This window comes from Papio anubis, chromosome 2, assembly GCF_008728515.1.
Source record: "Papio anubis isolate 15944 chromosome 2, Panubis1.0, whole genome shotgun sequence".
Taxonomy (NCBI): domain Eukaryota; kingdom Metazoa; phylum Chordata; class Mammalia; order Primates; family Cercopithecidae; genus Papio; species Papio anubis.
In genome coordinates, this window is record NC_044977.1 from 162,753,835 (window position 1) to 162,780,031 (window position 26,197).

General features: G+C 37.2%; 1 protein-coding gene across 3 annotated transcripts; it reads right to left on the reverse strand.

Moving 5' to 3' along the window:
• Nucleotides 1-289: 289 nt before the first annotated feature.
• On the reverse strand, nt 290-18,655 carry DAZL (deleted in azoospermia like). Of its 3 annotated transcripts, XM_017955930.3 has the most exons (12): nt 17,446-17,649; nt 14,979-15,132; nt 11,706-11,852; nt 11,344-11,435; nt 10,768-10,819; nt 10,272-10,335; nt 10,045-10,184; nt 8,639-8,710; nt 7,864-7,914; nt 6,992-7,105; nt 5,566-5,664; nt 290-2,219 (listed from the first exon to the last, which is right to left on the reverse strand). In XM_017955930.3, exons 3-12 carry the CDS (start codon nt 11,742-11,744, stop codon nt 2,166-2,168), a joined length of 777 nt encoding a protein of 258 aa, XP_017811419.1. In that variant the 5' UTR covers nt 11,745-11,852; nt 14,979-15,132; nt 17,446-17,649; the 3' UTR covers nt 290-2,165. The 3 variants fall into 3 exon arrangements, with proteins under 3 accessions (XP_017811419.1, XP_017811421.1, XP_017811420.1); XM_017955932.3 differs by lacking the exons at nt 14,979-15,132; nt 17,446-17,649 and adding an exon at nt 18,485-18,655; XM_017955931.3 differs by lacking the exon at nt 14,979-15,132.
• Between the last annotated feature and the right edge of the window lie 7,542 nt (nt 18,656-26,197).

A 26,197-nucleotide genomic window follows, 5' to 3' on the forward strand; every position in this document is an offset into this window, starting at 1 on the left:
AGGTCTCGAGATTAGGCCTAAAGTGTACAGGAGACAAAATATTTCATAGGGTCCAAATTGAAAGGCACCTTAGCCATGAGATAGCAACAGTCAGATGTGTTCGTCAGCATTCCTACTCGGCACTGCTGTTCATGCATCTCTTAAATTTCTCTTTGTACCTGAATTTCTTTTATGAGCGAACTCTGCCAGATTAGTAAAATGAACTTGATACTTTTACATTTTAAGAATCTAAACCTTGTTACACAGTTCCCAACTCCCCCCATTTTAGATTACATCAGAAAGCCAAAAACACTTTTGAAGAAAAAAAGTTTATTTTTATTCATGTATGCAAAGACAGCATCAGCAATAGGTAGAAGCATATTTCTAAGTTTAGAGTTAATTTTCCATTTTGAAAGATTCAGGACTTCATCTCTTTTACCCTTACTCTTTTAAATGCTTCACTCTAACACACACAAAAATTTATTCCCTTACTTTTCCTTAAGGTCATATTGGAATAATTAGAATTAGCTCTTTAGAATATAGGTATCACTTATAATAAGCTGGAGATTTAATCACAGAATGATACGTGTCAATGTTATAGCACCAAAAAAACTAGAGTTAATTTTTAAATGGACAAATTCAGGGTGCTTTCAATTTCTGAGGTGTAATAAAGCCCTCTTGGGAATTCTAAAGTTAAAAGACTCTTTTCTTCAGATTCAGAATGAAAATTTTGAGGAATTATAGACCCCAGTGGGCACTAGTAATATGGTTCATAGTAACTACACATTAAGTTAGAGTCTCTACGTTTTAGGGAAGAAGCCACTGAAACAAGGGCCAGAAGGCCGCTTTAAACTCATGTCTGTGGCAGATCAAATGATACTGATACAACTATTTACCTTAGAAAGATATTATATCCCATTGCTACCGTTCCAGGGTTTGGCCCTTGAACTGCTCTGCTCATACAGCTACTTCCATTCCTTACATCACCAGTTCTAGAAGCAAACCTTCTGAAAGACAAGTGACAAACGCTGGAAAAGAAAGATCGGGTAGAGCAAAAGGGCTCTGGTGCTCTAGCTGTTTGTCACAATGTAAAATGAAGACACCACCTAATCTAGAAACAACGTTAACTTTTAACTCTAGCACATTCTTGAGATGTACTTATTAAACAACTTTTGTGGTTTAGAAATACCAAAACTACCTACTTTGACTCTTCTGGACATATTTTACTTTACAAAAGGAAGTATAACAGACTAAATCTATTTATAGCAAGTAACTAATATTCCAATGTTTTTATAAAAACAATTCCTTTCAGATACTCTGATTAACCTCTAAGTGACATAAAAAAGTTGCAGCATTCTTTAATACCAATATTTTGCACAATTTGACAAACAGCCAAGTTCAGCATTTCAAAGAAAAAAGTTTTTACAAAAAAGACGAATGGTGACTCATTGAGAAGCTTATGTACCTAGTAAAGTATAGTTTGTCTTGGATTCTTTAAAAAATTAGGCCCAGAATTTTAGTTATCCTAATTACTACCCTTATCAAATAGGATTTATATATGTGGATTCTAGATAAAAGATAAAATATTTTGAATAAACATATGACCCACTGATTGGACTGTTTGCTTTGAATCTGTTTTACTGGGTTTAGATAAGAAGACTTCAATAAAGTTAACTATATATTGAGTTCCACTGATTAAAAATGCAGTTTTAAAAATTCTGCTTTTGTGGTAAATTTCTAGACAAATCATAAATGCAAAGCTCAATATTGTAAATACTGTACTGCTCACAGGTACTTGTTGGAGAAGTGAAATGCTTGTATTCAGACTATCAAAATTCTGACCTTTCAATATAGGGTTTTAAAAACTTTTTTTTGAAAATCAGTATTTGCTTTTAAATACTTAAAATGCTAATTTTTAAAAAATCCTTGCAGATAAATCTTAAAGTTTCTTTCAGTCTCAATTATTTTTTACTTTCAACTATATATTCAACACAGAACCAGTTTCTAAATAAACATCTAATGAAGAACAGTTTCAATTTAAGATAAAACTAGAGAGTCTAATAATACAACTTATACAGAAAGTTTGAGTATGATTTACCAAAATTCAGAATTTCTATAATAGTGGAAAACTTTTAGCTTAATATTCAAAACCAGCAACTTCCCATGAAACTACATAGCCAGGAGGATCAAACAGATTTAAGCATTGCCCGACTTCTTCTAAAGTGATGCACTCTTTTATCCTGGAAAAGATAGAAAGAGTCCTTTTACTTTACTGAAAACTTCTGATTACTACTATAGATCTGAAAGTTGTCAAAAACTTAAACCACTTGTTTTGGGTCTAAACATTAAAAATAATGAGAAAAAAGATTATCCTTTTTGGGAAGCATTCTTGAACACAGGGATAACATATGTACTGAGATGCCTAGTTTTATTGAACAGTTTAGTTAAAAAAGAAATTAATTTTAAAAAAAGAAATCCCAGTAAACTCAGAAATAACAGGACTTAGACTCAATATAATTTTATGTACTTCTTAATAATTTTGCAGTAATGTCCCAAAGACAGCTGGTAGAAAATGTAATTGTAAAAAATACTGCTTTCACTAACTGAACTGCATCTAATAGGAACCACAGCTTGCGAACAGCTCTCCAATCTGAAATTTCATGTTAGGTTGAAAGATGTAAGTTTTGGCATTTAAAGACGTATCATTAACCTGTGAAGATGTATCATTCTTTAGAAAGGGAAGAGAAATATTTAAAATACATGCAAAACTTTCTTATCACTCTATGTTGCCTACAGACGTGCAGACAGAAAAAAGTGAGAGGCCTTAAGAGGAGGAGTGGGACTGAGCAAATGAGTAATAACATAATAGTATTTTATTTTCTACAAAGGTAACTGTGCCCTTTTTCTAGGACTTCAGTTTCATTGTCATATAAATAAAAGTGGCTTCCGGAAGTTACCTAATCTGTCAAAAGAGTGATATCCTATTTAGCTTAAAGTCTAGAAAACTGGTCACCAACATGTATCTTCAGAGATCATGCAGGAAACAAGATTATGAAGGGACTAGAGAATTAAGACAATGAAGAGTGGAATTAGCTATGGAAATAGTAAATACATTCAAAAATACCTCATGCATTCATATGCAATACAACAACACGCAGTCAATCAAAATAGGTCTAGATATCAGACAACTGCAGGATGCCAACTTCTGATTCCTCTCCCAAAAAAGCAGAAAACTCTGGGAGTTTAAAGGTAGTCTTTTTCTAATTCCAGGTGAGAACTCAAGTTTAAAAACTATTTTCTGAACTGGGCATGGTGGTTCACGCCTCTAACCCCAGCACTTTAGGAGGCTGAGGCAGGAGGATCACTTGAGCCCAGGATTTCAAGATCAGCCAGGGGCAATATAGTAAGATTCTGTCTCTTAAAAAAAAAATCTTTTTAACTAGCAAGTATGGTGGTGCATGTCTGTAGTCCTAACTATTTGGGAGGCTGAGGCAGAAGGATCCCTTGCGTGCAGGAGTTTTAGGCTGTAGTAAGCTGTGATTGTGACACTGCACTCCAGTCTAGGTGACCAAGTGAGGTCACCTCAAAAAAAAAAAAAAAAAAAAAAAACACAAGACTACCTTCTGCTTTGAAAATCATTTAAGTACTACTGTAGACACCTATGTAATCACCAGAATTTTGGGCAAGGCAAGCTGATGTACAATTCCAGTTCCTTCTTTTCTAAATTATACTATCTATGTAGAATGAAGCAACTAGAGAACAAATGTCAACTTTAAGTATGTTTACTCCCTGTTGCGAAGATGTTAAGAGCTTAATTCTGCAATATGGGCTCTACTCTTCTACATTATACAGGAGATCCGTAATATAACCCTTTAAAAAAAGCTTAAGCTTCATCCTATATCCATTCACAGATGGAAAAAAAAGCTGGTCTACTTTCTGTTTTAAGACACAAAGTGATGGTTAAACATTTCCTTTTGAAAGTAAAGTGTGTAGCCAGTTTTGACAAATTCTGGCAGTTCCACTAAAGGTTAAACATGACTTAGCAATTCCATTCCGAAGTATATACGCAAGAGAAATAAGAACATATGTTTACATAGTAACTTGTTCATGAATGTTCACAGCATTATTTCTAATAGTTAAAAAGAGGAAATAATCCAAATGTCTTTAACAGATGAACAGAATGAGGTAATAGCCATAAATAAAAAGAAATGAAGTTCTGATGCGTGCTAGAATACTGATGAACCTTGAAAACATTATATGTTGAGTGAAAAAAGCCAGTCACAAAAGGCCACATTATGTATGATTCCATATACACGAAATGTCCAGGACAGGAAAATCCTTAAAGAAAGTAAATTAGTGGTTGCCTAGGGCTGCACAGGATGGGGGAAAATGGCAGGTGACTGCTAAGGTAGGGGGGTGATTTTTGGGGTGATTTAGTATTCTAAAATTGATTGTGGTCATGGTTACACAACTTTGAATACATCAAAAAACAGTGAAATGCAAACTTTAAATAGGTAAATTGTATTACTGGTATTTCAATTATATATTTCAATAAACCTATTATTCAAAAAACACCTTCCCTTTACTAACCATAATATTTCTCTCCCATTGGACTGACGAAATTATTTTTCCTATTCACAGACTTAGAACTACAGGGACCCAGAAACCTTTAGTTCTGTACCTTCTCATTTTAGACTTGTAAAAACTGAAGTCTTAATAAGATTTATCTATACAACATGGATAGAAGGCAGGATCAGAAATCAGATCTTTCTGGAATTAACTACCCACATTCTCTTCCACTTCACCAACTGTTTCAATCAACCTCCACTTCTTTCCATTCAACATTTTACTGCTTCACTTTACCCTTTTCTCCCTTCACACTGTTCAAGTATATCTTCTGAGTAAACAATTTTTCTTCTCTTTAATCCAATATGCATGTATTTTTTTTATTTTTATTTTTTTGAGACAAGGTCTCACTCTGTTGACCAGGGTCTCACTCTGTTGCCCAGGCTGGAGTACAGTGGCACAATCATGGCTCAATGCAGACTCAACTTCCCAGGCTCAAGCAATCCTCCTACCTCAGCCTCCTCTGGAGTAGTTGGGACTACAGGTATGCAACACCACAACTGGCTAATTTTTGTATTTTTTGTAGATACGGGGTTTTGCCATGTTGCCCAGGGTGGTCTCGAACTCCTGAGCTCAAGCAATCCACCCACCTCAGCCCCCAAAAGTGCTGGGATTATAGGCGTGAGCCACTGCACCCAGCCAAGATCTGCTTTCTGTATCTAAAATTTTCTTTTACTATTTGGTCAAGCCAGTAAACTAACTCTCTTCTCTGGTAAACCCTTTCAATTGCAAATTTCTGCTGAAGGATTCTTCCCTAAAGGTAACTACATTGTATCAGGGTTCGAGTGCAGAAAATACACTGCCAGGTAAAACCCACTCTGGTTTACTGTGTTATAGTCAAATGCCAACAGTTCAATTAAACGCTCTTAAGAAATCTCAAAATACGTATACCACAAGGAAAATAGATACTTTAAATCTAACAAGTGTGCTTTTAAATTATGCATACTGTTCTTTTCATACCTTGAAGTAGTCATCTTGAGTAACAACAGTGTTTCTCAGTCTGTTCTCTGGATTAAACAGACAAGATACCACCGTTTGTATGCTTCGGTCCACAGATTTCTGAAACACAGAAGTTTTCAGTAATGTAAACACGATTCTCTTTCACTCACTCTGAATAAGGGTTTTTTTTTTTTTTTTTTTGATGGTTTAATGAACATATTACTTTATTTCTAAAGAAATGCAAAAACGCTAAAAGAGGCTGGGAGTGGTGGCTCATCCCTGTAATCCCAGCACTTTGGGAGGCCAACACAGGAGAATCACCTGAGGTCAGGAGTTCAAGATCAGCCTAACATGGCAAAACCCCGTCTCTACTAAAAAAAAAAAAATACAAAAATTAAGTGGGTGTGGTGGCAGGCGCCTGTAATCCCAGCTACTCAGGAGGCTGAGGCAGGGAGAATTGCTTGAACCCAGGAGGCGGAAGTTGCAGTAAGCCAAGATCACACCACTGCACTCCAGCCTGGGAAAAACAGCGAGACTATGTCTCACAAAAAAAAAAAAAAAAGAAAAAAAAGGAATTCATAAAAATGTGATTCATAATTTTTACCACGTATCACTCAGTATGCAAGTTTTCTGACAATCAAAGATTTTAGAACCTCAGTGACAGAATACTGGTTTAAAAAGCTGAATTTGTTAAATCCCTGAGTGAACTCCAATGTTTCAAGAAAAAATACTAAGGAGAAAACCTGACAATTATACTGTAAGCTATTTTAATATTTATTTGCATTTTAAAATCGAGTATCAAATCAAGGAATTCACACTCCAACGGGACTTCTTCGAGTGTTATACATATTACCAGCACATCAACTACTTCCACACTCCCACTCATTTACATATATGATTCAAGAGTGATAGTATTATAGAAATTTGCTCTAATGATAAAAAGAAACAACCCTGCCTAATTCAATATTTGAATAATTACTACTAACTTCACCACTGTTGGGAACTACTGCCATATAACGTTATATAAAGAATGCCACAAGTAATGTGTTTCACTGTTTAAGTAAATATCAAAACTGTCGTAAAAGAAAAGGTATATATAATTCGTACTAATTCCTCTTTTGAAGAGTAGAATTCTTGAGGAAACCCTCCCATAACATTCTGCCAAATCATATTAATATAACATTTATTGAAGTATGGTTTTTAAAAATTAGTGGAACTGGAATATAGAAAAGGACTGCTGAATCAGAAATTTTATGTATACATTGAAAATTTGGGGTATCTGAAATTTCACCCACTTTTAACTGCTGAATAATAGTCAATTATTTAAGCTCTATAATTTATGGCTCCCATCTTTAAATTCTGACAAAAATGCTTGCTTCTCAAAAAACCATTATTAAAACTAGAAAAAATAAATATGAAATATATATAAACAAAATTCGATGTTTGCCTTTTGTGGGCCATTTCCAGAGGGTGGAGTAGCTTCATGAACTGAGCATTCATTTGGCACAACTTCAGCTCCTGGATCAACTTCATTACAGTGGTAGTTAACAGCTGAATAAGCCTATAATTAAAATAATGAAAGTGTAATTAAACAGATATACAGATATGTTTAAAAGCCACTTATTCTTCAAAAAGGTGAGCTGGTATCCAAAGTTTCAATGTAGGTTGTGTTAAAAATCAATTACATTATTTCAGAAACTTTGTTTTAAATGAACAGTTGGAATACAGTAAGGCAGTCTTCTGTTTTAAAATGTCTTCTAGGTATCAAGATAATCAGAAGTACAAGGACTCTAAGAAACTAATGTAGTAAAGAAGTGTTTGAGAATGTTAACACTTACTATATCCTTCAAATCTCCAATCCTGATGAAAGACAGCAGCTTGGGTGTTTTAGACGTAATACTCTTGTTTTATTTCTATTCTTATTTAACAGTAATTAACAGCAAAATATTTCTGTTCCTCTTCAACAATTTTTTTTATGGCTGGTAAAGCCAGAGGCAGATTCTAGGCAGATACATGCTAATTCTAAATCCACATTAATACTATCTTTCTTGAATTACATAGTCTATCAACAAGTAACTGAACACTTATCATTATCTAGACCAGTCATTGCTTAAGCACACAAAAACCTGAGAGAAAAAGGCACTGCTGCTCCCATGGGAGTTTCTAATTGGGTTAAAAAGTAACAAAATGTAACACATTAATATAAAGAACTATTTAAAAATATAGGCATATATGACATGGGAAAAAATCAAGAAATATAAACAAAAAAATAAAATAAAATAAAGAACAGGAATTATATGTTTCGGTAATTCACTTTACCGGAGGTACAACATAGCTCCTTTGCTCCCCAACAGGCCACTGTGGCGGAATCTTAAAAAAAAAAAAAGGAAATCAAAATTATTCAAATATTCCTACACATTTTCAATAACACATGAGAAAACAATATTGAAGTACTTTTCATGCTGGCTCCTTTGTTGTTATAGGAAACAGAATGGAAAAAAAGAAGTACTTTATGTTTCTAATCCCTGATGTTCTTGTTGTTACTTCTATTATGTAAAACCTCACCTTTTCCCCAATTTTCGGGAGTTGGCGTTGTGGAAATCTCAGAGATATTAGTTGCTTGAATTTATTACCATAGATATGATTATGGGTTATATATACAGTCATATCTATGTAAAGAGACTCACAGAACTATTACTGTGAAGCAGCCAGCTAAAATAGAAATAGAATTTGAATTATGTGCTCTAAGAATTGGATAATTTATTTCACTCTAGCTCCCTAAAAAATTGATGAAAGTCAGTCTGGCTGTTTCAGCTATTTGACAGCAAAAATGAAAAAATACATGCTGAAATACAGAAGGGGACACCGAATCTCATAAAACTGTTGTAAAGTTACTGCTAAGTATATTCCTGTCAAAATATTATTCCATTACTTCTAAATAATACAGAGGTCTTAATTCTAGACTAATTTTTTTCTTAAATTTTAGGTACATTTCACTAGTTTAAAATGACAAACTATTCAGGCAATTTGTATAAACAAGTTAAAGGCCTCAACAAAATCTGAAAGTAAATCATTTTACTCCCTCCTAAATTACCTGATAATTATATACAGGCAACTGATATCCAGTGATGACCTGAACGGGTGAATTTGGGTAAGTAGGATATGCCTGAAAATAAAGTTTACAGAAAGAATGAATAAGATAAAACTTTTTTTTAAATTAGAAAGAAATATTATTCCCAACGTAACAAAAATATGAAAACTTTTAAAATATTATTTTTCCATATACAATAATGCAGAATTCTAAACGACTGACTTTATGAAGAAAGAAATATTATCTGTCAAGTGTTACCCTTTGGGTGGGGAGGGGGAACAAATGACAAAAGAAGTGACTATTTCACCAGGCAAAGTTTATCTTATTTATACTGTGTATAATCCCACCCAGATGTTATTTCTTACACTGATGAAAAGGCTCTATTAAGACAGATTTCAATGCAAGTTAAATTAATACATTTGCTATTTCTTTGTCAAAATACTTCTAGACAGTTTTGTATTTGATAATATTATAGGGTAATATGTAGTCCTCCTACAGATGTTATGGCTTTTTCTGTACTTAATTTCGAAAACCTAAGAGCTGTATATAATCCAAAACTGGACGAGACAGTATAATGTCTTATATTTTTCAATAAATAGTTATTGATTGAAAACACATAGGTGGCAGCATACATGAATACACCCAGATTCAGTAATGGCTCACAGTAAATGTTAGAAACAAATAGGGCTTTTTTTTTCTAGCCATTGTTCACAGAAGGAGAAAGAAGAAAAGGTATACCCCTACACATTTCAAGTACACGGAAAATGTCAATGAATAAGAGCCACTGAAGAACTATCTCACTATTATTTTCCAGCAAAGAAAATGTCTTCTAAACTAAGACATAAGTAACATGAACTAAGAAGAAAATAAATGTTATTTATCATCAGTAAGTGATAGCATGTCAAATCCTATTAAATATCAAAGTAACCAGGATCAGAGAAATTATATGCCAGAAACTCACAGGATTTATATAGTAAAACACATCAGAAATCTACCCATTCCAGAACCAGAATATATCCAGAAGTCAGCAATTTATATGAGGTGGCATCCGGAAACCATTGCAAATAAAAGAATAGCTAGATGATTTGCTAACCTTAGAGAAAAATAAAGTAGACACACACATAACGAGAGCTGCTTTCAAATACTTCAGAAACTAGCTACATGGGGGGAAAAAGGAAGAGATTTCTTCATGTGTCTACAGAGGTCATTTCTAAGATAAAGACAAAGTATACAGCAGATCTTTAGCTCGTATCAAGAACAACACTAAGAAATTTCTAACAAAATAAATTTCCCATTACTCAAAGTATTCAAACAGGGATGCTATTACCACTTATATGGAAACTGGATATAATTCCAGAGGGTAAAATGACTACAATAAACAAGAGAATAGGAACATAAGCAATTCTTACCTGAACATACTGAGTTATAGGATTCATCGTGGTTGGGGGCTGCATGTAAGTTTCAGTGTTTGGATTAGTCCAGACATTCTGAAACTGTGGTGGAGGAGGATGATTAAAAACCAAAGGACGTGGCTGCACATGATAAGCACCTTTTTAAAAAGCAAAAATAAAAAGCCTATTTTTAGTTCTTAGAAAAGCTACATGTGTCAACAAGAACAATTTCTCTTTGTACTCACATAAATTTTGTTTCCTGATTGCAGGGCCCAGCTTCAGCTTTTTACCATGGAAATTTATCTGTGACTGAAAATAAAACAGTAACAGAACTAGAATCAATTTCCAAGTCTTTACTTCCAAGACTTGGGTGAACACCTAAAGTCTTCTAAAGTTCCTATTATCATAGAAGATCAATGATAACTACACACCAAATTAAAATTTGTCATCATGAAGCTACCTCCCTTACTTCTCTATCAGTGTCAAGAGGCATCAAGTGAAAGTTGATCAAAAACTTTTCATCACCCTGCCCTGTCTCCAACCCTTCCCATCTGTAGTTCATGAAGCTAGGTGCCCAGTCAAAAATAAACAGGTTCTAACATATCATGTGAGATTCCTCTAAGTTTGGATTTTAAACAGAAAGTGTATCTTCTTCCAAATTTTATACAAGACTGAGTATATCACTCAACACTAAACACTGTATCAATAAAACAAATGATATTTTTCTATTAGATTACTTACTTCTACTATCTTCTGCACATCCACGTCATTAAAAAATGAAACAAATCCATAGCTATAAAGGCAGATAAATGAAGTATAAATCACCATCATACAGTACATGGTTCAGAACTTCTACAATATACAGAAGTGATGACTAAAAGATGAATAATATACTATGGTATTTGTTAAGACGTACATGATAGATCCTCTACAAATACTGCTTTTTCTTAATCTGCACTATGTCAAAATGTGCTAAGATTAGTGTGAAAACTTTATTGATTGACAAGTAATTCGTATCTGTGAACCTGAATTTAACTTACTAAGACAAGGTGGTTAAAATTTAAGATACCGTGCAATGTATGAAGAAAACAATTCTTTGAGAAAACTGATTCCATTTGTATGAAATGAAGATTGAAGATATTAAAAAACAAACAGAAAAATGATTAAAGAACTGGCAGTAAACTTTTATCCTCTACATAAAAGAAATTAACACAGCAACAAATTTCATTTATGTAAGCATCAGAATACCAGTTTTGAAGTCTTCTCTGATACTCTATACGTGGCTAGAGTTCAGATATTTTTGCTAAAATTACTCACCCTTTGGACACACCAGTTCGATCAGTGATTATCTTCACTTCTTTCACTGAACCATATCTAGCAAAGAAGCTTCTAATCTCAGTTTCATCCATCTATGGAAAAGAATTGAACTTCAAGAGTAAAAACTCAGCATTCAAAAATTTCAATTTTATTAAAAAGTTTGATGATGTGAAAATTTCTCCCCCTTTTGTCCCCAAATCACCAGTAGCTCTTTGTCAAAGATATTTTTAGTAGCTATGGGACAAACATAAAACCAATTCTAAACCTCCATGAAGTACAAAAAAACCTTAAGTTTGTAACAGGGCCCAAATCCCATTATTCATAATGTATTGTAACATAAAAATGAGGTATGAATACAATACCCTAACATCAATTCCTCCAACAAAAACAGTGTTTGGCATGATTTTGCCTTCTGGTAAAACATAGCCTTGGCTGGTTGCAGCTGATGAGGACTGGGTGCTGGCTTCTCTGGAGATGGTTGAGTTTGGAGTTTCAGGATTTGCAGCAGACTGTAATTTGGAAAGTAGACATCATAATTAGATATACAGGAAAAACCCATACATAATGTGAAATATAACTTTTGTTTTCTAAGTATAAAGTATTTTATATAAATTACTTTCATTTGTAAGTTAGTTCAGGCTCAGGATTTAAACTCATCAGAGTAGATCAGCATTGAATTTTAACAAAAGGATATAGTGCTTTCTTTTTTTTTGAGACAGAGTCTCACCCTTGTCACCCAGCCTGGAGTGCAATGGCGTGATCTCGGCTCACTGCAACCTCCACCTCCCGGGTTCAAGCGATTCTCTTGCCTCAGCCTCCCGAGTAGCTGGGATTACCAGCGCCTGACAACACACCCAGCTAATTTCATATCTTTAGTAGAGATGGGGTTTCTCCATGTTGGCCAGGCTGGTCTCCAACTCACGACCTCAGGTGATCCACCCGACTTGGCCACCCGAAGTGCTGGAATTACAAGCATGAGCCACGGCGCCCAACCAGGATACAGTACTTTCTTAAACCCAGTACTGCTCATTACCAAGTCTTGTACAATGCTGTGGAAGAATACTTAGTTATTTGTGAAAATACTACGTGAATTAGTTTTTAAAAACCTCAAAATCAGAAAGTTCAGATTTGTAAAAATTAACATTAAAATCATCCTGTTCTATATTCATAAACAACTTTTCATTTTACTGAGTACACTAATAAAAAGGATGACAAATCTTAAAAAAAAAAAACTCTAAAAAGCCACAGCAAAAAGAAAATAAGCCTCAAAGTTTTAAACCAATTTGTCTTGCTTCGCCTTTTTCACCAAAATAACATGAATTTTTACAATTTTAACACTCCCTGTGTTAGCATGCCTGCTTTACTTTAGGAACGAATCATGGAAACATTATTTGCTCACATGTCATAGCTCCTTCTAAAAAAAGGGTTATAATCCTCATCCCTAATGCTAGGGTGTTCAAAGCATCTTTTGAAATAACATTTTTCTTCCTAACACCAAATCAGTCCCACTGATAATTCTAATTTTCACAGTAGGCAGATATAAATGATACCATCTTTATTTTCAGATAAAGAAACACATACATATAACTCATTATTTTTCTGGATTTTGATCTGAACTGTCTTTATTCTTTCCGCTGTAGACTCTAACGCTAATGTAAAATTTTCTCAAGTAGAATTTGTAAGTAATATGTATGTCGGAGAAGCAATATAGCATAGTGGAACAAAAATTAATTTAGTCAGGAGAACTAGGTTTATGTCCCTTACAGGTAAGTGGTTATAGGCCACTTACTTGCCAGCTGTGTATCTCTGGGCAAATTGCTTTGAGAATGAAATGAGATAACATCTGTGAATTCATTTCGTAAAGTATAAAGTGGTATGCCAATGTAAGTTAGTATCCTGTTATTTAAATTTATTTTCAGTAGATTTTTTTTCAAGTTTCTTTTTTGGCTTTACTATTTTAGCTAACTTATTTTGAAGATACTTTTAATTAATAACTAATTGAAACATCAGGAAACTATGAATCATTATTAATTTAAAAATCATTGGTGAAGTGCCCGTTGACTACAAAAGGTAACTACAAAAGGCTGCAGAAGAGAAAGCTATTCCACACATACCTGTTTGAAAGAAAACAAAAGACAAAAGAGCGCAACTGTGTATCTTTTTGAAAGGCACAGTAATTTTATAGGAATTAGTAAGAAAGTAGACTTCCTGCTTTGTTAATTAGACGCTAGAAGTTACTGATTCTACACAGCTTTACTAGAGATGAAATCTAAGTTGTCAAATCAATTAAAGCTGAGTTTATTGCTTTTCTCTATTTGCGCTTATACTTGCTATTTTGGGTTTGTAACTAAGTAATTCCCAATTCTTTCCTTTAATAGTGGTATTTCGTGACAATGATGTGGAAGAAAAATTTAAAAACTATTTCTGAAGTTTTTCCTTTCTAAAAATGTCTTACGTTATCGTTTTTCTAAATGACATTAAGCTGCATATCTTGAACTATAAGGAACTTGATGAGATTTCCCCTCCCTATAGACAATTCACCAATCCCTTCTCAGCTCATTCAGAAATCCCAAACAGAATAAAACAACACAAAATAAATTCTGAAATTCTTGTAGTTTCTTTTCTCCTTTTCAATTCCCCCTTGATTTGTGGATGAACTTTGGATATATATATTTTTTATAAACAAGCTATATATACAGTATTGTCTCTGCACCATAGTTTGGCTGTATTTTAATCTAGAAGTGTAACATCTGGCACAAAACTGTCAGATTATAAGAAGTGATGATAATGCACTGATTCTCAACTGGGGAAGATTTCTGAGCCCCGGGGCATTTAACAATGTTGAGAGATTGGCTGTCACACCTGAGGTGTATTCCTGGCATCTGACAGGCTGAAGGCCAGGGATACTACTGCACATCCTACAATGCAAAGACAGCTTCCTACAACAAGGAATTATTTGGTCCAAAATTTGAATAGGGTGTGGTTAAGAAACCTTGTGACAGTCCCACAAGAATTGAGGAGGAAAATTATTGTTTGGGAAGAACCTGATTTCCGTTGTTCAGTAAAGTAAGTCTTTTCAGAACCTCAGTTTCCTTGCTTGAAAATGAATGGTTGGAAAAGATCTCTGGTGTCTAATTCTCATACTCGATACAACAGTAAAACGGATACTTGGAGACGACAGTAGTTTGAAAAAGAGGAAAAGAGGCATTTGACATTATAGGAAGTCTGACTTTGGCTTGGATCTTACAAACTGGCTGCCTGCTTAACTGGAATCGTAAATACAAAATTCATTGAATCATTTTAACAGTGTAATAACATCTTAAATTAAGGAGACGACATCATGTCCTAGTCCTCAGCCAGCAGGTGGCGCTCAAAGCTAACAAAGTAAGCAATGTACTTCATTTTTACCATGGCTTGATTAGCAGGGATTGTTAAATTCCTACTGTATTTACACATAATTAAAGTGTATATATAAAAATCCACAATCAATAGACAACGTTTGGTGAAACTATGGCCAAAAATATAAATGAATGCTTAGGATAAGCAAAAGCTTAATTTTAAAGAAAATATCATCGTAACTGTCAATAGCATCCTGAAAACAAACTGCATTAAAGAAGTAATTTTCTGAATCATACCTTCAAGTGAGTTGGCGAATTTTGAAATGAGAAATGCTGGAACAGTTAACAGGGGTGAGCTTCAAGACCATCGTATACACAACTGTCATTGTTATTTATAGCAAACATATTCCTTGTTATATTTGGACAACGAAGTGACAAAGACAGCTAAAAACTGGAAAAAATTATTTAAACTCCTGGGATGTCAGCTTCTTTGACTGTATTATCTAATTCAATTACTATGTGAACATGTAAGCAAATTGAGATTTATATAAACTGACCAGGAAAAAGGCTATAATTTGTAGTTATCAAAGTTACATTCACACCAATAGGAAGAAGAGAATAAACAGAATGCTAAAATTAAGAAAATATGACACGAAAATCAGAATCAAAACTTTAAATCCAAGAGAAGAGTCTTGGGGAGCTGGAGGTGGGAAGGATGAAATTCAAGCAATAAACAATCCTGGCAAAACTAAGCAAGGAAAAGCAAGAAAGCAAAAAGATATATGAAACCTGAGAAATGGGTTATGACCACAGATTATAAAACAATGCTATGCATAAACTCGATAGGAATAAATTTGGAAATCAACGACGTGATAAACTTGTAGAGAAATTTAAATGTTTACAAAACAATCTTGAGAAAGAACACCCAATGATACCTGGCTCAGTTTCCCTGGGAATTCTTTCAACTTGTAAAGAAATAGATAACTTGGGTATATGTGTGTGTGTCAGAGAGAGGTGCACACACACACCAGACACAGGAAATAAAGATAGAAGACAGAAGAAGAGATTAAGAAATTCAAACACTTTTCTTCAATTTTCAAAGAGGAAAAAAATATTTCTCAACGCATTTTACAAAGCTAACAGTATATAAGTAACAAAGCCTCATCAAGATGAGCCATCCCTGCCCTCAGCACAAATGCAAAATTCCAGCAGTATATATAGTTTACACTGGGAATGCAAGACTATTTCATAGGATATTGTTACTTTAATTCGCCATTGAAAAAGCATTTGATAAAATGCAGCATTCATTTTAAAATTATTCAAAAATCTAAGTAAAACAGAAATAGAGGTATCTTATTTTCTATCAATCTAATTTTGCCCTATCATTAAGCTTAAAGTGAAATACTAGAGTCATCTCCATTGAAATTAGGAATAAGGGCACCTCCTTATTAATACTACATATTTTTTCCACTACGTATGACAAAGGTGAACATTAATACAGTTTTTATGAATAAATACAAAATTAAAAAGGAAATTTAAAAAGCTAATGATCAATGATCAACTTCATCGATGATTTCAAAAAGTGCACATCAACATAGTAAAATATTTTCCAGCTCTTAGGTTGACGATTTTAAAAAATCCTAATACCTTTCATCGGGAAGGCTGTGAAAAAGAGATCACTGTCCACACCATCAGTGGGAAAATACTGATACATGCTTTACCAAGAGTAGCTTGGAAAAGGTGTATCATTGTTTGATAGGCGGGGATACTCATCACTATACTAATGAGGGGAGTAACTTAAAATTGTTACCAAAGGGGCAAAACGCTTTCACCCAGCAATTCCACTTACAGCAATTCATCTCAAGGAATTAATAATACGAGCGTGCCAAGATATTTACACAAGGATATTTAGAGCATTTTTTTTTTTCCAGACTGAGCCTCCCCTCTTTGTTTCCTAGGCTGGAGTGCAGTGGCACGATCTTAGCTCACTGCAACCCGCCTCCCAGGTTCAAGTGATTCTTCTGCCTCAGTCTCCCGAGTAGCTGGGATTAAAGTGTGCACCACCACGCCCAGCTAATCTTTTTTAGTAGAGACGGGGTTTCACCATGTTAGCCAAGCTGGTCTCGAACTCCTGACCTCAAGTGATCCACCCGCCTCAGCCTCCTAAAGAGATTACAGGCGTGAGCCACTGCGCCCAGCCTGATAGTATTAATACTGAAAAAGTATTCATCATAATGGAATTCGGTAAAATGATGGTATAATTTTAAACATATATTGAAAATTAAAATTATCTTCAGAATAATGCCTACATCAATTGAAAGATGCAAGTTGTAAAATACTATTATGCAGCACGGTGTAACCCTTGCAAAAGTTGGCCCATTTATATGCAATATAAGCATAAAAATAATCTGGAAGGGCATACATGTATCAAAATTTAACGGCTATAAGTGTCAGGATTAAGACAGATTGCTATTTTCTTACAGTGATTGTTTTCAAATGAGTAAATAGGCTACTTTCATAATCAGAAAAAAATCCAATGTAACTATTAGGATTCCTTTATCTCTAAAAATGAAAAGTATTATAATAAATAATTACTTATAACTCAAGATAATTAATTTTTATTAGCATGGATAACTACATGTTGTACAATTACACATAATCTTTTTATTTTAATGTTTATACGTGGTAATAAAAACTGTGTATAAATTTCCTCCCTTTATCTCTAAAAATGAAGAGACTGAGAATTATCAATGCAGACACACACATAGCATGTAATACTCGCGTTCGTGACTCAGTGGTTGGTCACCGTGTTCAGAGCCGCATCTCGTGATGGCGCTGAACCAACGCTAGGCATTTACCAAACTCACAGAAACGCACACCCAACACTATCTACCAAATGGACATTTTGTCAAAGGTTCCTGTTTATCGAGAGGGAAAAAAACGGTGCCGAGTTCAAAAATTCTAACATTCTCAATGGTAACTACTGAAACCGACCTCGTGCCACAAAGATGGCGTCAGGCGAGCTTTTGTGCCTGTCGCCGCCGCACGAGGGAGCTGCCATCAGCAAGTCCCCAGCAGCTGACAGGTGAGAGGAGACCAGAAGCACTTCCGGCCCAGCCCCCCTTAGCTAGCGGGCCCTGCCTTCAGGACGCCTCACACACCCCACGCTGAGGTCCCCACAAACCCCACCCCGTACAGAGACCGGGAGGGAACAACTTCCTAAGGAACCTCCGACGCTCCGAGTCTAAGGAGGCAAGTCCCTCAGCAGGCCCGCCGCCATCTTACAGAGCCGTGGGGAGAGCGCCAGAAGAGAGGCTGGCAGGGCGGGGCCGCGTGGCGGAGGGGCGGGCCGCGTGGCGGAGGGGCGGGCCGCGTGGGGGAGGGGCGGGGCGCGTGGGAGTGGGGGAGGGGAGGGGCGCGTCGGAGTGGGGGAGGGGTGGGGGCGGTAGGGGGTGGGGTGGGGAACCCGCACCCCAAACCTCTGCCAGCAGAGAACCCGGGGCGGGAAATGGGTGCCTCAAGAAGGCCACGGCCCTTGCACGTGGCCGGCGAGGCAGCGCGTCCTCGGGGCCCACCCCCACCTTGCCACCCTCGGCGTCCCACGCCGGCCTCTGTGTGTAGGCCCCACCACTGCCAGGCCGCCTCCCCCAACCCTGTGGGCCATAGCTCGTGGTGCGTCCAGGCAGGTGCCCCCCAAACAGGAAAGCCGAGGGTGACTTCACTTTCTGCCCCCACAGAGCCGGGTTTCACCCACCAGTGAGGACTCTGCCGGCCTTGGCCCTCGGGCCTCTCCCTCAACTCACCATGATGGCGGCAGGCAGCAGTTCCCGACCGGCTCGAGGAAGAGCAGAGGGTGTGCTTGGCGCACCACTTCTGGGGCTGTTGTGAGGTCCGCTGGAACCCGCTGCGCGGCTTCGAGTGGTCAAAGGAGCCAAAGGCGAAAGGAAAAGGAAAACCAAGGGCGGGTGACAAGGCTGAGGAGCCCCGAAATGTGGACAGTCAGCCTAAGGAGCGCAGGCGGACTGAGGCGTGGCCAGCCGGGCTTGAGGAGGTGGCTCCTGCGCCGGGTATCGGGGCGCGTGGTATCGGCCTCAGCCAATGGGTGGCAGTGCCCCCGCCCCCTGCGTGGGGGGGCTGCGGGGGACGACGGCGCCCACGCAGCGGGTGCGTAGGGTACGCAGGGTACGCAGCGCACGCAGCGCGTGTGCGCAGGTCCCGTGCCTCAGTTCTAGGCAGGTGCCGCCCTCACACGGACACAGAAACACACACGTCACCCCCAAAACACCCTTGAAATAAGAATGCATACTGAAATATATAGTATAGTTTACAGAAATGAGACTCTAATGTGTCTAGGCTGTAGTTTCAAAATGGCTTCTCGAAGGCACAGGGTTAGCGCAATCACTGTTAGCTTTACACTCACCCCAAAATCTTTTTAAATGCCTACATAAATAAATCGAAGCAAGTCTGGAAAACGGAAGGAGGCATCAACAGGCCAAAAACTTGGACTCTTTTCATCAAGTTTGAGATAGAAGGGGTTGGATGGGAGGAAATGCCAGTTTGACATTCAGGATGTTTGTTCTTTCAAGAAACAGTTACTGAGTGCCTGTAATTACCAGGTACTGCAGATGCAGGAGTGAACAGAATAAAAGAATATGTTTTTGCTCAGGGATCTTACATTTTAATGGGAGAATTCACCTTCTAGGCCTTACAGGAAGGCGCTAGGCCTGCCTAGAGAATTCTAGAACATTCTCAAAGTCAGAGCAAGTGCCTAGAGCAGGATGAGCTGTGGGCCAGGTGGTGGAGCCAATCACGAAACTTTGGGAACCACTCCAGCACCTTGGTTGTACACACAGGGCTAAGTGGCTATGACCTTTATCCGCAAACTTCACTTACCTACTGACGGAAAGCATTGAAATGTTACTTTTTGAGCTGGCAAACGGTGGACTTCTATAGCGTGAGAAGTGTCTCATTACTAACACCTAGTAATGCGGGATAAAAAAAATAACGTTTTATTTCAAATATGCAGCTAAACCCATAAGAAAAGAAGGGAAATTCCAAGTACTAAAAATAAACTGAAAACCAGAGCAATTACTTACTCAACTGATTCTTCTCCTGCCCAGGATATGGGGGCTGGGCTGTAGGGTAGCCAGTCATACTAGTTTGCCCAGGACTTAACATGGTTTTAGCACTGAGAAATTCCTATGTCCCTAAGGAAACCAGAAGGGTTGGTCATCCTAGTTGTGGGCAAAGGGTTATTACTCTCTCTAACCTGAGGTCTGGATGTTTAGTGGTAGGAGGTAAGGGCTCACGGTGGGAGCTGGAACTGAGTACTCTGCCAAACGCCATTGTCCCTAAAATCCTTAGGAAAAGGATGGAGTAGGGAAAATGTAGAACACCCATGGCGAGCAGATAGGAAGCTTGTCCCATATCTGGGTGAAGAAAATACATATTTAACGCTGATTAAATTTTGAAACCCTAGACCTGCATTTCATCAAAGTTTGGAGTTTAAATCCATAACATATTATTGGAATCCCCAAACCAAGAAATGGATCCTCCTGCACCATCACCCTCTCTCCTGCCTAAAGAGATCTCAGACATGGGGCATCTAGAATGCCTGGCAGAAGCAAACAGAAAACCGACTTGAATGAATGCTTCTGCAACCTAGGCTGAAAGTGATTCTCATAAGAAAATGACCCTTTAATGATAAGCTCACAATAAAAAAATTATACAACACTACTTACCTTGAATAAGAATAGCATACAAAAAAGAAAGTTAAAATGTCAAAAACTTACAGAAGAAGCTTCTTTTGGATTGTGTGTACGTGTTTTTTTGTTTTTTTTTTTTTTTTCTTACCTTTTTTTTCCCTCAACTTATTTGGGGTAGTGCTGTCTCTCTCTCTATATATATGTATATGTGTGTGTGCGTGTGCGCGCGTGTGTGTGTGTGTGTATATACATATATATATATATATATTTTTTTTTTTTTTGAGACAGTCTGGCTCTGTCGCTCTGGCTGGAGTGCAGTGGCTCAGTCTCGGCTCACTGCTAGCCCCGCCTCCTGGGTTCACGCCATTCTCCTGCCTCAGCCTCCTGAGTAGCTGGGACTACAGGCGCCTGCCACCACGCCCGGCTAATTTTGTTTTTGTATTTTTAGTAGAGACGGGGTTTCACCGTGTTAGCCAGGATGCTCTTAGTCTCCTGATCTCGTGATCCTCCCGCCTAGGCCTGCCAAGGTGCTGGGATTACAGGCATGAGCCAATGCACTCTATATTTTTAAGTGATTGTTTTACTATTTTAAAATGTAAACTTAAAATATGAAGCTAATAAATAGTTTTACTCTCCTCTTGAATAATGCAAAGGCCTTTAGGATGTCTTAGCTCTACACACCCTCCCCTCTCTCAGTTTATAAGTTATTCACTATTTTAGTTCTGTCCTGGTTTCATCATATAAATTAGACATCGTTTTTTAGACCCGCCTACATATGTAACAACATTTTGCTTACCATTTATTTGCATATCACAGATCTTCCTTCTGAATCATTTTCCTTGTGCCTGCAGCAATGTCTTTAGAATTTCCTTGAACGACAGTGTGATGTGGTAAATTCTTGGGTTTTTTCCCACCTGAAATATTTTGATTTTTCCCTATTGTTTCATGATAATTCTACTGAATATATAATTTTAGGTTTACAAGTATTTTTTTTCCCCCTCAAAATATTGAGCATATTTCTCTGTTATCCTCTATTTTCTATTGCTACTGAGAAATCTGCTGTCAGTCTTTTTGCTGTTTAAGACCAATTTTTCTTTGGTGTTCTGAACTTTTACAATGATGTAAGTAGATGTGGAGTTTTAAAAAATTTCTCCTGCGTAGGAGTTTTAAGACTTTCTGGATTTGTGTATTAGCTCTTAATAATTCTAAACAGTTTCACCTGTTTTCTTGTTAAAGGTTAGCTGGTTAAGGGATTAAACATTATTTGTATTTTATATTTCATAAGTGATTCTTATAATTTACTTTTCTTTAGATCATGAATTTTTCAAAGGTTGGTGCTGTTTTCTTGAAATCTTATGAAATCTCTTAATAGAAAGAAGTTTATCTGAGATCAAAACTGACTGTATCCATTTCAGTGTGTTAAGATTAGTGACATAGTTCGGATCCATTCAGAAATAAATCTCTATATTGCTTCCTATGTGTGGAAGGTGTCTTTGAAGGCTGGTGTCTTTGAACACCTCTGCCAGTTCTTCTGTGCTCCTAAGGCCTACGGCTTTGGAAAGAAGGCTACGTTTATATAGGCACACTTGAACTTCACTTCTGCAAATCATTTTCAAGATTTTTGTTATATCTGCCCTGAGTCTCTATTATTATTTACCTGTTTTAAAAGTTAACTTCTTGTTGTCCTAAACAACAGTATTTGCAAGATCAGACTTACTGTTTTAGCTACATTTTTTAACAATGACATTAAAATAAATACAGAACGATTAGAATTTAAAACAATGTTTGTTTATGCATGACTTCATACCACATTCTCCCAGGGCAGCGGGTAACATAGTTTTGGGAAACACTGGATTAGCAGAACTCTATAGAGCTTTAGATATGCAAAGTTAGGCCCAAGGGACTAAAGAGTAGAGTTTCAAATTGTTCTGCGTAATAAATGAGAGTAATCACATTACAAGGGGAGAAATCAAGCAAGGCAGGGAAATTGGAAGTCCTGGAAGCTGGAGAAAAGAAATAACCTTGCAGGTCAGCATGTTAGCTCACGCCTGTAATCCCCACACTTTGGGAGGCTGAGGCCCATGGATCGCCTGAGTTCAGGAGTTTGAGACCAGTCTGGGCAATGTGGTGAAACTCCATTTCTACCAAAAATACAAAAAATTAGCTGGATGTGGCAGTGTGCACATGTGGTCCCTGCTCCTCGGGAAGCTGAGGTGGGAGGATCATTTGAGCATGGGAGGTGGAGATTGTAGTGAGCCAAGATTACCCCCACTGCATTCCAGCCTGGGTGACACAGTGAGACTCTGTCTCAAAAAAATAAAATAAAAAATAACCTTGCAAAGTGACAAGAAGTTGGAGCCTGCAGTGAAATGTATCTGAGTACATTAGAATCATCTGGGGAATTTAAAAAACTTTATATGCCCATGCCTCACCCCAAACCAGTTAAATCAGCTGAAGGCAAGGCTCATAAGTCAGTATTTTTTTTCAAATAAATTTTCTCTCGTTACTCCAATATGCAGCCAAATTTGAAAATCGGTGCTATAGAGCCTTGCTACTCTAAGTGTGATCCTCAGATCAGCAGCTTCACATCACGTGGGTGCTGTAGATTCTCACGCCCCACCCCAAACCTACTGAATCAGAATCTGCATTTTAACAAGATCTCCAAATGGCTCATGTGCACATTGAAGATGAAAAATCATTGCCATAGAAAGCGCTTGTCATAAACAACTTGCCTCCCTGGATTTGAGTATCTTTCACCTTAAAAATTAAGAGCCTACTTTCTCAGCCGTTCTTGCAGCTACAGCTTGGGCAGGTGACCTACACAACAGCAATGAGATGCATCCATCCTAAATTTTGAATAGGGGACTAATGATGCCATAAAGAAGGGACTGCAGAGAATACTTTCTGGAGAAGAGTATCAACAGCAGCAACAGCCATGGTATCAGAGCTGCAATGGCTGCTACTGTCAGTTGTGCAAGCCATGGTGTACTCAGTGCCAGCTGAGGTTTCTTCGCTCGACAAGTTCTGTAGCATGATTTTGTGTGTCATTCCTGGAGACAGCCTGGCTCTTTGGTTCATTTTGAGATTCTGTAAGCTAGTTACCCAATAAATTTTAATAAGTTCTTTTCCTGCTTAAACCAGCCAAAACTTCTGTGACTGTTGCTTGCAACAAGGCTTCTGGACTACATTATGTGATGAGTGAGGTCAGCCAAACTGCTTTTAAAAAGAAGGTTAACAGCTGAAAGATTTATGACTCTTTGCTGTGATTATGTAGCATAATGTCCTGCGATTGTGTCCAATCTTTAATAAGCTTCCAGTACACACAACAAATGCCTCATGTCAGTGGTGTTTTGCGAGGAGTATCAAGGACACTCTCCATTGCAACATGGGATAGGGACAGCATGCAGATCCACAGTAAGATGACACATAGATGAAATAATTCAGCAGGAACAGTAGCTTACAGCCAAAAGTGACCTGGAAAAGCAAAAATCATAAGCTCAGTATTCCCAGCAAGATAGAAAGAAATATGTGCTATTCCCATTGCATGTAAGCAGATGTTTAAACCAATTCCATTTAAGTCTCAAGGTATGGTGCCTCGTCTTTTATTGGGCCTGTATTCATGTGGTCCAGCATAGCAACACACATCTCAAGTACACTTGTGCATACTTGCAGAGATATCTATCAACTGAGCAACGTTGCTTAAGCCCTGCTTTTTCACCTTTAACTCTAGTACCTGCGATAATAGTTTATTCATTCAAAACTTAAACCTCCTAAGCAGGTTGTCTGAATTTTGGAGTTGGTCTGAAGCAAACTAACATAATCTTCACAATGGCTTCATGTTACTTGCCTAAATATTTAACTGAAAAATGATTGACTTGTTAAAAGTAATAATATTGACACTAGGTACTGATACTAATATGGTACGTACTATGTACCAGGCATTATTCTAATTATTTTACTTCTACTAGTAGTTCATCTAATCCTCATAACAATAGTAGGTGCTATTATTATCCCAGTTTTACAGAGAAGGAAGCAGAGGTGCACAGAGGTTGTATAACTTGCCTGAGATGATAGTTGGTAAGTATCAGAGCTGAATTTAAACCCAGTCAGACTTTAAAGTCTGAGTTCTCAACCATTATGCTATATTAGCAAACTACATGGAGGAAGAAAGGGCTAATATAGTGGGACAAAGTTATGTATTAAATCTCTTGTTCCCATGAGAGTAGCTAAACAAAGAAGCAAAACCCCAAACAACACTATGGTCTGAATACTTGCCCCACTCAACCCCGCACCTATTCATATGGTGAAACCCTAGCCCCTGAGGTGATGGTATTAGGAAGTAGAGCCTTTGAGAGATGATTAGGTCATGAGGGCAGAGCTTTCATAAATGGGATTGATGCCCTTTTTTATAAAAGAGGACTGAGGGAGCTTAGTCACTCCTTCTGCCATGTAAGAATGCAGCAAGAAGTTGGCAGCCTGTACCCCAGAAAAGGGTCCTCACCAGAACCTCACCATGCTGACACCCTGATCTTGGACTTACCTGTCTCCAGAACTGTGAGACACAAATTTCTGTTGTTTATAAACCACCCAGTTTAAGATATTTTTATTGTAAGAACCTGAACAGATTAAGAAAGGTGATACTGGGAGAAGGGTGCTGCTATCATAAATGCCTGAAACTATGGAATCAGCTTTGGAACTGGGTAATGGGTAGAGGCTGGAAGAGTTTTGACATGTATCCTAGAAAAATCCTACATTGCTGTGAACAGACCAGGCCATAAAGGGTGATTCTGATGAGGGCTCAGAAGGAGAAAAGGAGAGCTGTAGAGAAAGCTTGACTCTTCTTAGAGAGTACCTAAGTAGTTGTGAACAGACTTGGTAGAAATATGGACAGTAAAGGCCATTCTGATGTGAGGAACATGTTATTGGAAACTAGAGGAAAGGCGATCCTTGTTATAAAGTAGCAACAAACTTGGATGAATCATATTCCTGTACTAGTGTTTTGTGGAGTGTTGCTTTTATTATAGCAGCCTGAACAGATAAGACACCAACCTACACTAACGAATTGCTCCAAAACAATTGGCCCTTGAGGAGCCTATCTGCTTAACAAAAATAAAATTTCCACATGTCCTTCTGAATTTTGCTTAACAAATCTTTCAGAACTTTTTTCAAATGTTGGAATCAATCTTATCTCTACACCACTGACTCCCTACTCACATACATACTCCTCCCAGTTGCTTAGAAACTGCTTTTTCTGCATCAAGAGGCATCACTACTGACTAAACCCTTGCAAATCAGAGAGGTAGAAGCTGTTGAACACTTGTGGAGGAAGCAGAGAGAAAAAGCTGGTAGAACTCACTCTTTTTCCTTTCCTCATCCCGAATCACTCTCACCTCTATTTCCATAGTTTTATTCTTTCTATGTCAATTTTTTGTTTCCTATCCTTTTTTGACAATACAAGTAATACAGAATATGTGTCCCTTTCTTTAAAAAATTAAAAACATTAAGGTAGCCTTAAGTTACCTTTTGACCACCAGCTCTACATCCCAGATCCATCCCCAGAGATTGGTAGTTTGGTAAAAATCCTTTCAGATATTTTTCTAGGTGTTTCCTTTTAACACTTATAGAGAACATTTGGTGTTTGAACTTATAGAACATATTGATACGTGAAATATGTGGTATTTTTGTTATACTATTCATATAATAATAAGTTATATATATACTTATAGAAAATATATGCTTATACTATATATTTATATGTAAAGGGTATATAGAGGGAATATATATTATTTTGGGGTATATGTTCTTGAACAA

Coding starts and splice junctions, on each gene's coding strand:
- DAZL (XM_017955932.3), bottom strand. Junction 11,436..11,705: donor TTGGAGGAATTGATGTTAGG/GTATTGTATTCA, acceptor TCTTTTCCATAG/ATGGATGAAACTGAGATTAG. Junction 7,915..8,638: donor TGCCTGTATATAATTATCAG/GTAATTTAGGAG, acceptor TTTTTTTTTAAG/ATTCCGCCACAGTGGCCTGT.